The sequence below is a fragment of the Callorhinchus milii genome, unplaced genomic scaffold (assembly GCF_018977255.1).
Source record: "Callorhinchus milii isolate IMCB2004 unplaced genomic scaffold, IMCB_Cmil_1.0 Scaffold12, whole genome shotgun sequence".
NCBI classification, from domain to species: Eukaryota; Metazoa; Chordata; class Chondrichthyes; order Chimaeriformes; family Callorhinchidae; genus Callorhinchus; species Callorhinchus milii.
The window spans coordinates 4,444,732-4,456,837 of record NW_024704753.1 but is presented as its reverse complement, the minus strand read 5'-3'; the positions used below and the strand labels follow the sequence as shown (position 1 = coordinate 4,456,837).

At 39.9% G+C, this 12,106-nt stretch overlaps 1 protein-coding gene across 8 annotated transcripts in view; it reads right to left on the bottom strand.

Moving 5' to 3' along the window:
* foxp1b (forkhead box P1b) overlaps positions 1 to 12,106 on the bottom strand; it is a 248,245-nt gene that overhangs the window by 52,016 nt on the left and 184,123 nt on the right. For 7 of the 8 annotated variants that reach the window (XM_042339613.1, XM_042339614.1, XM_042339615.1 and 4 more), the window contains 2 exons: positions 3,799 to 3,936; positions 658 to 747 (listed from right to left, as the gene is read on the bottom strand). In XM_042339613.1, the coding sequence (XP_042195547.1) occupies positions 658 to 747; positions 3,799 to 3,936 (228 nt within the window). The remainder of the gene's footprint in view (positions 1 to 657; positions 748 to 3,798; positions 3,937 to 12,106) is intronic. The other variant, XM_042339616.1, reaches the window with a different exon arrangement.

Genomic DNA, 12,106 nt, shown 5'->3' with positions numbered 1-12,106 from the left:
TCTCTCGAGGTTACAGCCATTTCCTGTGATCATATATAATGTGCTTCAAAAATTGGTTTTTCCACCAATTCTGCTGATCAATTGCACCTCCTTCAGATTCTCTTCTTTTTCTATCATGTTTACATCTGATGTGACTCAATGACAAGTGCTGTCTGAGCAGGAGAAGCAAGCCTGTCATGTTGATTTATGAGTGCATCAAACTACGACTTGTCCAAACTGCGGCTCACAGTTCATTAATTAGAGAGCTCCAACTTTGAAGACTCCGCTCAGATGTTGGATATTTTAAAAAACATTTGGTTTAATTTATATGCTCCAACAATGTGTATCTTTTGGGAGAGGGGAGGGGGCTGGGGGAGGGGAGAGAGAAAGAGAAGGGGAAAAAAAAATGAAATTTGCCCGTCTGGCTTTGAACTTCTTTTTGAGTACACAATAATCATTTCTTTGTCCATCTCGACGCCTGCATCCCCAAGTCATTAATGCACATTGAACTGCAGCTGATGAGTGAGCCGCTCGGAATTAGAAAACAGAAAGGAAACAATGCTGGGAGGCCACTGGAAAGTCTTCACTACAGGCATATCTCACCATTACATGCCTCTTCTCTCTCTGCCATTTCCATTTTAATTACAGCGCATTACTCTTTTCAATAGATGTACATACCTCTTTAGTTGGTTTCCCAGCATGTTGTTGCTGCAGAAGCTGTAGATGCAACTGCTCTTGCTGTTTCTTGTAAAACTCCTGAAGCTGCTGCTATTGGGAAAGGTTACAGAGTCATTAACGTGGAGGGGAAAATAAAACATTTTTTTATTTAAAAAAATCTTTTTTTTTGCGGTCGCCACTTGCGAGATGCAATTTGCAAAAAAAAAATTATATATATATATATATGCTTGGGTCACATGCTCTTTATCAATGTTCATCTGACCTTTCAGATCAAAACTTGCCAATAAATCCAGCAGTGCGCAGACTATTCTTAGCATTATCATTTCAGAACTAATCTTCAAAATGAACTGATGAAAACATACCATTTTGCACACTAACTAATTAAAATATGGCAAGAAGTGACCTTTTTGCTTGTACAGTATAAAGAAAGGGAGAGAGAGAAAGACAGAGAGAGAGAGAGAGAGAGAGAGAGAGAGAAACGTCCTTGCTGAGAATGGATCGCGGGGCTAGTCAATGCAATAATTCACAGGAGTAATTATTAGCAATTTTCTAAACAGGTCACTCAAAAGTGATCCGTAAGCAAGAGCAGTCAACCTCCTCTAATGTAGCTAGTGCAAGGGCACAGCACCAGAATTAGTGGCGTTATTTCAGGAGGAATCCTAGTGGAAAAAAAGATGCAAATTCAATTAAAAGCTGAATTTGACAAAAGCTCCATTTTCATGGGGAATTGAAGTCAGTTTCGATCAGCATGCTGCAAATTCACTCTCGTTCCTAACGTTCTGCCCATGTAGAAGTCATGTGGTGGTCGCAAGGGGCACTGTGCTCAAATCCCTCCAAATCCGTGATGTTTACATGGCACATTTTAATCCAAACTATTACCAATTCAGAGGATGTCGCTCTGACTAATTGGGAAAAGGAAAATACGGCCTCCTGAGTACAGCTTGAATTATTGTCAATTTTTCAGAATATTTTTCTAATTACCACAGCAAACCCTCTTTGTAAAAGCTTGTCTTTTTGGAAAAAAACATGCTAATATGTGTGAGCAGTGGCTCCAGAAAAACACTAAGTGGGAAATGCCAATCCTCGTGAAATCTAATGTAATGATTATACTAAAACCCAACACCGTCACCCGAGCTGAATTATACTTCACGTGTACAGGTTGATCATTATTGGAGTTACCTCTTGGTGCTAGATTTTCCCAGGGGGCTCCTACAGGGTAAAGCGCACCATGTAGTTTATCGCGCAGTAGGGAGGGGAGGTATGGAGATTCTGGATCGAGTCCACTGCAGGTTACACTGGAATGCATCCTAATCAATGCCTGCATGAAGCCAACCCCCCGAGGTGGATCTGGTTTACAATGGCACCGATTCAAAGTTCAAGAAATCAGCTCAAACATACTGGATTTCGGAGGTCTGATTTCATCCATTGCTGCCTCTGTTATGACCTCTGCCACTTAGCAGTACGAGCGGAAAAAAAATGTACCAAACAAATAAAAGCGCGATTGAACTTTCGTTTCTTAAAGGACAAGATTGGCGTCAGACATAACACTGCCTTTTATTCTTCTTTCAGCATGTATGCCATTAATGCCAGAGCTCCGATTAACTCTTTTTCTGCAGTAGACATCACGCATGGCTGGAAGGAGAAAGTAGCAGCTAAGCGTTGAAGAAAATGTAGGCTCTAGAGTTTTATACGGTTTCTCTATTAATGGAGGAGCAATAAAACAACGTGTGTTATATCAGAGGTCAAGGGATACCAGACAGTGTTATACTGACGGGCTGCCTTATTGGGGTATTTTTGGAATATGCAATTACAGCAATACAGGAATAGAACTGTGATTTAAACACAGCAGAGGGAAAAGCGAGCACGACAGTGTAAAATGCTACCGAAACCCAAACGTTCGCATCTCTTCCAGACGAACGGCAGGCAATGCGGTGTGCGATTGAGCCTAAAAACTTTGTGGGATATTCGTGCAGAACTGTAATAATCTCAACAGTGTTGCTGTACAATAGGCCACTTGATGAGGAAGAAGAACACAGCTGAGCCAGGCTTTGAAAAGCATGGAAATGAATACGCAAATTATCATGCTCGTTACAAAATCCTGTATATGAGTCATACTTTGATACCAATTTAAATGACCTGTGAACCTGGCGTTATGAGCGAACACATACACTTTTTTTAAAATTAAAAACAGGGAAGGTTTTCAACGTTGAGTCCAGGATGAATTGGGTTTCACATGTTACATTATTTCATTTTATTTTGGGTTCATCAACGCAAGAGATTTCAGGGCTGAGGTTGGAGGCATTTAAGAGTCTCTAACTCGAGCCACTGAGGGATGGAGAGCCAGTGGAGTTGCGAAAGGGTAAAGTGACTGGCTCGTGGTGCCTGGTGCGGAAAGTCTGCACACTCAAAAAAAACAAGCAAACAAGAGGAAGGAGCGACATTTACCACAGTTCAATCAATAAAGTTAACATTTTTATTTCGAGAAGCACAAAATGCTTTGTGCATCTGGCTTCGTTTTCAATTGGACTAAATAACTACCAGTTTGATCGCTTGTTCCTCTTGTCTTTTTGATCAAGCACATGAGTGCCACCTAGCAGCAATCAACCAGTTGGAGAACCCCTGGATTAAGGCATAGATGGTTTGGGCAGTTTTGGTGGTGGTGGTGGTTTGGGTGGGCATGGAGGGGGAGTAAGTAGGGAACTCATAAGTGTAGGTCAACCCTCCAATACAATGCTGGAGTTGCACTGGTTGTTGGAGGTGCCATCCTTTGGTTGAAACGTTAAGGCTGTTCTGGCAGACGTTAAAGGCATTGGTCCACAATAACAACCACACTTGCATTTGATATAGCGCCTTATTATGTCTTCGAGCGATTTCAAAATACTTCACAGAATACCCTGTAAAGTGAAATTGACTGTATATTTTGTGGGCCAACGATGCCCTGAATAAAAATTGATCATTCGTTCATGGATGTTTGTGGGATGTGGATATTTGTGAGATGTGGCTGTGCGCGAATTGGCAGCCATGTCTGCCTATAAAACAGTCACTGCACTCAACAGTGAATGCTGCGAAACAGTTCCGAGTCGTCCTTCTGACGTGAAAGGCGCTGTATCAAATGCAAGGATTATAATGATGAACATTTACCTGCTGCAGCATGATAGCCTGTTGCTGCTGAAGCAGAGCTTGGAGCTGCTGGGGAGTCAGGACCTGTTGCTGTAAAATCTGCTGCATTTGCTGTGGAGTTATCACTTGAGGTGTCATCATAGCCACTGATACTGGAACCTGAAGGGTGCAACATACCAGAGAGTAAGGAAACAAAGTAAAACACCCAACGCTGCAAATGAAACTGCAACACACCCAATAATTCATATTAACAGCGAAACATTGTTCTTTACTCAAAGCTGTCTGTGAATAGTTTGCAGACTTTGTAAATTGTCTTTTTTGCAGCAAAGACAAAAATCCCAACTATGCCCTGTGTTTACTACGGGCAGTGGCCTACTCTTTGCTCCCTATCTCTTCCCGACTCCGTACTTCACAAACACTGAGCCCGAGAGCATGATTTTGTGCCTCTTTCAGTGAAGCGCGTCAGTGGGAAATTTCACCTGGGTGTAGATTTATTCCATTTATGCAGCTTTTTAAGAGCGACCAAAATTTGGCAAGCACAGCCTTAATTTCGAAGCCAGTTTTCTGTCATTTTTTTTAAAAAAATGACTTTTAAATGCAATTTTTAAGTTCCGTATTTCAAAATGACATCCTGTAATGCAGGAGATTGTTTTTTGGTTAATCGTGTTCTGCGTGCAAATGAACAACAAACAGAAGCAATACTGCTATCCTTAAAGAACAAGTCGGAATTGCGTTCATCTGATCGTATCTTCAAATAAAAGCAGCTACGCTGTGGTCATATTCTGATCTGACTCTACCTGCATGGAGATACCGCTAGGTTTTTTGTTCATATTCCTGACATAACCTTAACAACTCTTCTCAGTGACATTTTAGTGACAAACAGCTACAGTGATGAACTTGATAGCTTTTCACATTTGCAACTGTTCACATGTCCACGTAGATCTTTCTCAGCTGAAACCGAGTAACCTGCACATTGCCTGTGAAGGATGATTTCTTGTTCTGATAATGAAGTGGACATTAAAATGACAGTACGTCTCGAACAGGGTTAGCGCAGTTGTATTCAAGCTTATATTTAATGACAATCCTATAAATTTTACATGTTTGTCGAATGAAATTCAGCTATTCAAATCAATCACTACATACCGTGGAAACTCCGGAAGTCTGGACTCCCAATTTTTTAAAGCTCATTGAAAAGCAGAACTTATCTCTAATATGGTTTCGAAAACAATGCAAACCAGGGAAGATCGATTTAATAATATATTTTGCAGGCTGAAATATTCATTTAAAGTCTCCTGATTGTGGCACGGCTTTTAAAATCCTTGCGAAAATGTGCCTGAATGTCATCCTTCCTATTATTTTACAGATGCGTTGCTTACGTTCTCGTTACTGAATTCTATTTTGTTTTACACGTACGTCATCCCCGGATGCAAACTTCCATTGATCACACCAAGGTAGGGAGATGGAAGTGTAAACTGATCTACAGCTTTGTGTCTTCCTGGGGGAATATTTTCCCAATCTAAATATAGGTCTGCGCAGTGAAAGGATTTAAAAAGCTATTGAATAACAAAACCCATAAATACAGAGTTCAGTGAATAGCAAACTTCTCCAGTGTGATGGTGCAGAAGTACAATTTAGCCTCTCTGTTTTTTAACAGCATTTTATTTCATTTTACCGTTTCTAACCCACCACCTTCACTGGTTTCTCCTGCCATTTGCATAGTGCATTCATTTTCCTAATTTCACAGTCATTATGCACTGATGTCCTGATTTCTCAGCATCACTAATCTTGACGAACTTAAATCACTGATGAAGGTCAGACAATGGCACATCCTAAACTCTATGCAGATCTCTCTCAAACCTACACGGCAGCAGTTAATTTCCATTCAAATGCTTGGGCACCAAGTTCACTGCCTTTTTTTTCGGGGGGGGGGGGGGGGGGGAGGGGGGAGGAAAACAGCTCACATTGTAAATGCAGATGCACTGTCCTATGGCCTTTTGTGTAGTAACTAATGTCAGAAATCAAAGAGCATGCAGCATTGGCAGTAGGCTATTATAGCACACACTTTATTACACATTACTACAGAGGTCATTAGCAGCAAGAGTGATTGTACTGTTCTTAACCTATTGATCACTCCAACTACTGCCATTTAATCCCTTGTTGAACGACTGCAAAATGCTATAAGGCACACCAGAGAGAACGCTTTAACCGTAAAATAGAAAAAAAGGACATAATTGTATATTAAATACTTTACCAGTGCAACACAAGACTTTACAGAGGAGACTTAACTGTACTTAAGATTTTCTCTGAAAAAACTATTACGGAGCTCAACACTTAAAGTAATCACAAACAGAGACAAGGATCAAAGCCAAACCTACCTCTGTCATGTCCTAAAGTCACTGCGAATATTCATTTGTTTGAAACAAAGTTAACAATTCTCTTTACAATGACAAAGAATGACTATGGACATTTTACTTCCTCATAACATTGGGCAGTTTAGATAAATTAACTTGTGAAATTTGTTTAAAAGGCATTGCCCCCCTTCCCTCTGAAATAAATCCTTCATTTCATAAACTGAAATAAAACACAATATTTTTTCGTAGAAAAATAGTAACAATAATTAATCATACCTTAAGCCAAGCTTGATGTTCAATCAGATAAGAAAACTACAATTCTGATAAAACAACCTAAAACCAAATAGCTAAATAGTTACCTCGAAGGGTTAAATGTGGTTTTAAGTCAAAAGCATAACCACAATATGACGTATTTTCCTATCTGATATTTTATTTGTGACCTTATGTTTTTTTGAGAGCAATAACTATCACAGAGGAATGCGTTGCATAGTGGAATTAGGTGTGCATGCATTAAAGATGCAAGGTTTTATGCTTACTCCGCTGAAAATCTGTGCTAAAGTTTCTATACAAGAATAAATTTTGTTTTGTAAAACAAATATATAGATGTAGGTCCGCTGAGCTATACAGAGCCCATGTATACACGCACACCGATACATGTACATTGTTCAAGCTATCGTGATCAAGACCAAGATTATCGTTGTTGTTCTTCAGTCACTGGATTTGGATCCTTGGTGAATAAGTTGCTCACTCCACCTGACAGCAATCACATATATATTTGATACGTCATGGGTTTATAAATAATCTAGTGTTTATAAGAAGGAACAGCTTGTGTTCACATGTGATCCATACATGGATGGTGTATTGGAATTTCAGAACAGATGCTCCCTGATTAAAAGTGCTGACTCAGGCAGGCTCGTCACCACTCGCTCGCTAGCTCTTATTAGACTCACTAAACTGTTAGTAGGGTTCACTTGGAATAGTCCTTCTCTCAGCAAGTTCGTTCAGTGAGGGTCGGAGGTGCCACAGCTTGTGGGTGTCCGGACTCCAATTCGCACCTGAACTCTCTGGGGTCAGATAAGCAATGGATCCTCTGGGGAGAAAGTGTGTGCGCACTGCACTCCCTGGGATTGTGGTCGTGGGTGCAAGCTCTGCACCAGCACCTTTAGCTCATCGTCTTAACCCGACATCCATTGCAATACTGAGGGAGCGCTGCATTACTGGAAGGGTTAATGAGGCATATCATGGAAAAAAAACGGCTTCCAAATTCCGACTGAATCTAAGCAGTGACCAGAATTCCGCACAATCGAAAACTTTTAAGGCAACTGAAACTACGAGTCATTTTCAGGTCTCAATCTCGGTCTCTGGCCATTGCAAGAATTTCTTTGCAACAGGTTTCAAACTGTGCGCATTGCACAATCATCACTTATTCCTGATAATTTACTAAGTGTTGGTCCTGCCACAGATCCGTTAGTCTGAGGGTTTCACCCCCAATCCCAACCTTGCTGCCAGTTTATTTTCTTCACTTCTCCCAAAATAGAAATGGGGGAAATTAAGGCTTTTAGAGCAATGTTCATCCCCAGCAATAAGTAGCTTTTTTACATTCATTATTCATACTATCCTGCACAAAGAAGACACTTGTACTACATTAATTATTAGTTTTAGTGCCATCCATATTCACTAAGAGTAAATACTAATGCAACAAAAGTGGCTGGTCTAATTTACAATGAATTAGGAAATACAGTAGTTTATCGCTACTTATATGCCATGGAGTCTGTGAATACCTAATCAGGTAAAATATTAATGCTCAACATTGGCTCTGCAGATTAATTCTATACAAAAAACACGTGTGGCAATTCTGTGCTAATTCCATCTCTTGTGTCCTTTCTGCATTTGAAAGGTAAAACACGACACTTAAAGCATGCAAAACGCAAGCAAATGGCATGGTTACACTAGGTCAGTCCACAATGAAAAATGAAGGATCAGTTACCAAATGGCAAAAACAGATTTCTTCTCCATCTCCCCACCCACTCCCTTCTTTCTCTCTCTGCATTATATCTTGATTACGAATCATTCTCTTGCCGTTTCATAGTATTTACTGCAGATTTTTTTCTGATAACTGGCAAAATACCGAGAACGAGGTGTGGAAAAGACAAGTGTGTGTGTAAAAAAATAAGACGAGTGCTGGAACTCACAATGTAACAAAAAAAAAGACAATAAGAGGAAGTGAAAGCTGATTTTTTTGGTGTGTTTTTAACCACACAGACCATATGATTGAGACATATGGGTATTGCATAAACTACCAAGGGACAAACTACACCTCAGATCTGATGTAATATTTAGAGGCCAGTATGACCCTCTGAATTCTGCCTGCTGAGAACGAATATTTCGTCCACAAAATGTACAGTCAATTCACTTCACAGAATATACTGCGAAGCGCTTTGGGACGTCTCGAAGAAGGGATAAGGCGCTACATCAAATGCAAGGATTATTATTATGAATGTGAAGGGGCTTCTCACACCTAAACAAGAGCTTGGTTCATGGCATTTCACATCAGCCCAGCGCAGGGCAGACCAATGAACAAATGAATCCCACTAATAAGGGCAGTGGTACATTAACACCATTTGGTTGTGAAAACATCAAAACCTGAAGTTGGTCAAAGACTCTCTGCCTCATCTGGAAATAGGCAGAACTGAATTAAAACGAAGGGCAATTTTGCTTCAATTTTTTTTGAATGTTTCAGAGAAACATTTGACATTAGCAATAAAAGTGCTTTTTTTTTAATACATTTAAAATAAAGTGTATTTTCTCTTCTCTGAACAACCTACTGTTATGTTAACAGGACGACAACATGCTCTATCTGCCAATGCTGTTGTTACACCTTTAGAAGTGCTTAAGAGCATCTTAGGGCAAGTCCACTCGCTTGTTTGCCTGCGGTGTTGCTCAACCCATTCGGTCGAGAAGTGCAGTTTGTAAAGTCGATGTACAAAATGTGCCTGGATATATTCTGAGAAGGTCCAAGCTCTTCCTCACCAAAATGCACTTGCCCAACATCAGAAAACGACAGGCTTACTTTGCAGACCTGACACCAACTTTTCGGATGCTGTTCCCGGAGACAGCTCTTTAAAGCACAAATACCTTTTTCCTTTCTGGCACTTGGCTGCGATTTAACCCACACGATTCTGCCAGATCGAAATATTCAATCATAAAAGTCGTTTCTAACCATTCGTCTTGAACCCGATAACTCTGAGGCTTTTTATTGATGAAAAGGCTTCATTTAAAGTCTCTCTTTATTGCAAACGGAATTCATGCACCGAATAAAATGATAGCGTTATTTCAATCAAATTTGCTTCCTAAACAATTCCAGCAGTTCTCTCGATGCGATCCTTCCTCACGCCAACAGACTTCAGTGTCATTTCCATGTAAGGTACGTAATGGAAATAGAAGAATGGAGCAAATTTTTATTTGAATATTTTGGGAAAATTTAGCTCCATTTCACTAACATCAATTTTGCTAAAACACACGTATTCAAAGACACGTGAATTAATCTTCACTTTAAAATCACTATTGGATGCTGGAAAAAAAATGAAACGACAACTTCTCAAGACGGGTGAGCAGATAATAAGGAAATATTGATGCCTACAGTAAATAATTTCCGATAAAATATGCAGCAATGGATAATATTTTTTTGGGGGGAGGGAGAAGTCAATAATCAAAACACCTCATGTAGAATTATTTACAAAGAGAATGCACCTTGAAAATGATCTTAAGGAAATAGGGTTTCACTGTAAAAGCCTGAATTCCTGACATTCATAGACCTATTATAATGGAGCAAATGATAATTAGCTTGCAGGATTGCTTTTTTTAAAAAGTTTTTTTAAAAAAATCAAGGGGCTCCGCCACCACACAAAACATATTTATTTTGCACAAAAAAACTGCAAAAACCTTGACATCTTTCCCAGTAAATGTTCCTACAAGAGTGATTACTTATATGCATATGCTGATCATTCCATTTTTGTCTCTCCAGAACTTAACCATCTATAAAAGACAAAATATAGATCGTGTGTAAAAAGAAATGACACCATTAAAAGGAGGTGAATGTGTGCCAAATGCTTTACTATGAAAGCAGAAAGTGCCCTTTCAGCAGCTCTTCACAAGTTTCAAAAAAACATTATTCAAATCTTTCAGCAAATTATAATAAAATATTAGATTGTCCATGAAATATTTAACCAATTCAGGGAGCCATGCTTAAAGAAGCCGGGGCAATTTTGTTCATTACAGCTGCCCCACGGTCACCTTTTGAAGAATCTGATATCTGTTTGGGACAGAATTCTCGAAAAACTTTTAGGTTAAATGCGCTTTAATTGCAACAAAGCCAGGCTGCAATGGTCCATTCCAGGAATGATTTTAGGTGGTCTTTCCAGACAGGTGGTCTCGTCAAAAAGGCTAACGTTCAATTCATTCTCGGTTGGGCGTTAATGCTAACTGGTCGCTAAACGCATCTTTATGTGCGTATATACTTATCTGTGTGTGTGTGGTGTGTGTAGCCCAGTGTCAATGTACAGTTCAATCTCAAATTAATATTTCATTTCCAATAATGTTCATTTAACAAAATAAGAAAGCAATTGGTGTGCCAGAAAAATATCCAATTGACAGTAAACATTCACCACTAGCAAAAAAAAGATGTGGACTATATGAACTATGAGTTAAATACTCTTGCCCCACCCCAAGTCAGGTGCAGGGGATGTGGGTTAGGAGTTAAAAAATGCATTTTTTTAAAAAAAACAAAAAAACACACAAGCAGAGAATGTACACAATGTTCATAGGAAACAGGTTTGTCAAGCTGCTCAGCCAGTCATATTGTTTTAGAGAGAGAGAAAAAAAAAATCACACAACAGGTTCATCCAGTCAAATCCAAAGAACCTGCAATGGTAAACGCCGCAAATCTTCCAAATGTCCATGGTGAAAATCACACGATCAATATCACGCTACTCTTATCGTCCGCTTTTGATCTGCACCTGCGTTTTTTTCCGCGCGTGTGGGCATGTGCCGGAGCAGAGAGAGAGAGAAAAAGAAATCACTTGGATTATTTTTCACTGGAGTTCGCACTTTGTGGAGGAACAGTGAGAGCCTGCAGACTGCGACGTGATGAGGAAAGTTTACCCCAGCTGTTTAATCAGTCTCTTAATTTTTAATTTTCATTCAATCACCATTAAAAGGACAGTTAATGGGCCGTGGACACTGCAGCCCCTGTTTGTGCCTTGCACTGCTCTACATGCCTGCACTAGGATTTAATTGAATATAGCCTATATTATAACAAAGACATGTTATTGCGCATTCTTACACGTTCTTTAAATCCCTGACTGTCCAGCGCCTTGGGACGCCTTCGCAACGTGAAAGGTTCTATATAAATGTAATTTTGTCATGTTGTACTGTACTTCTCAAGACGTGAGGTTTCAGCTGGTAGAATACATTTGACAGTACCGATTTACAAAGTAATGCAACATATTATTGATTTCAAACCAACCCATACAGGGAGGGAGGGATTCGTGTTAGTGACAGCCATTACCCCAACAACAAGTTACACTTGTAAGATTGCCTTTTAAGTTGGGAGGATGTCCCAACGTGCTCAGGCATCCTCGACAAATCTAAGCGTCGCAAGCAACTTCGAGTTCCGCATGTCCTGCAGCTCAGTGGTTAGAGCGCTCGCCTTGCAAGTGAGAGACCTGGGTTCGATTCCCGGCAGGGTGAAACCTTGGGTAAGTTTCCTTACTCCTCACGCCTGATAATAATCCCTCAACAAAAAAAAATAACTTGGTCACTTCAATCCATGACTGTTTGTGGGACGCTGCTGTGCGCAATTGGCTGCCACGTTTCGCCCACAAATATATAGTCAAGTCAATTCACTTTACAGTCTATTCTGTGAAGCGCTTTGAGACGTCTAGAAAACGTGAAAACTGCTACATCAAATGCAAGGATTA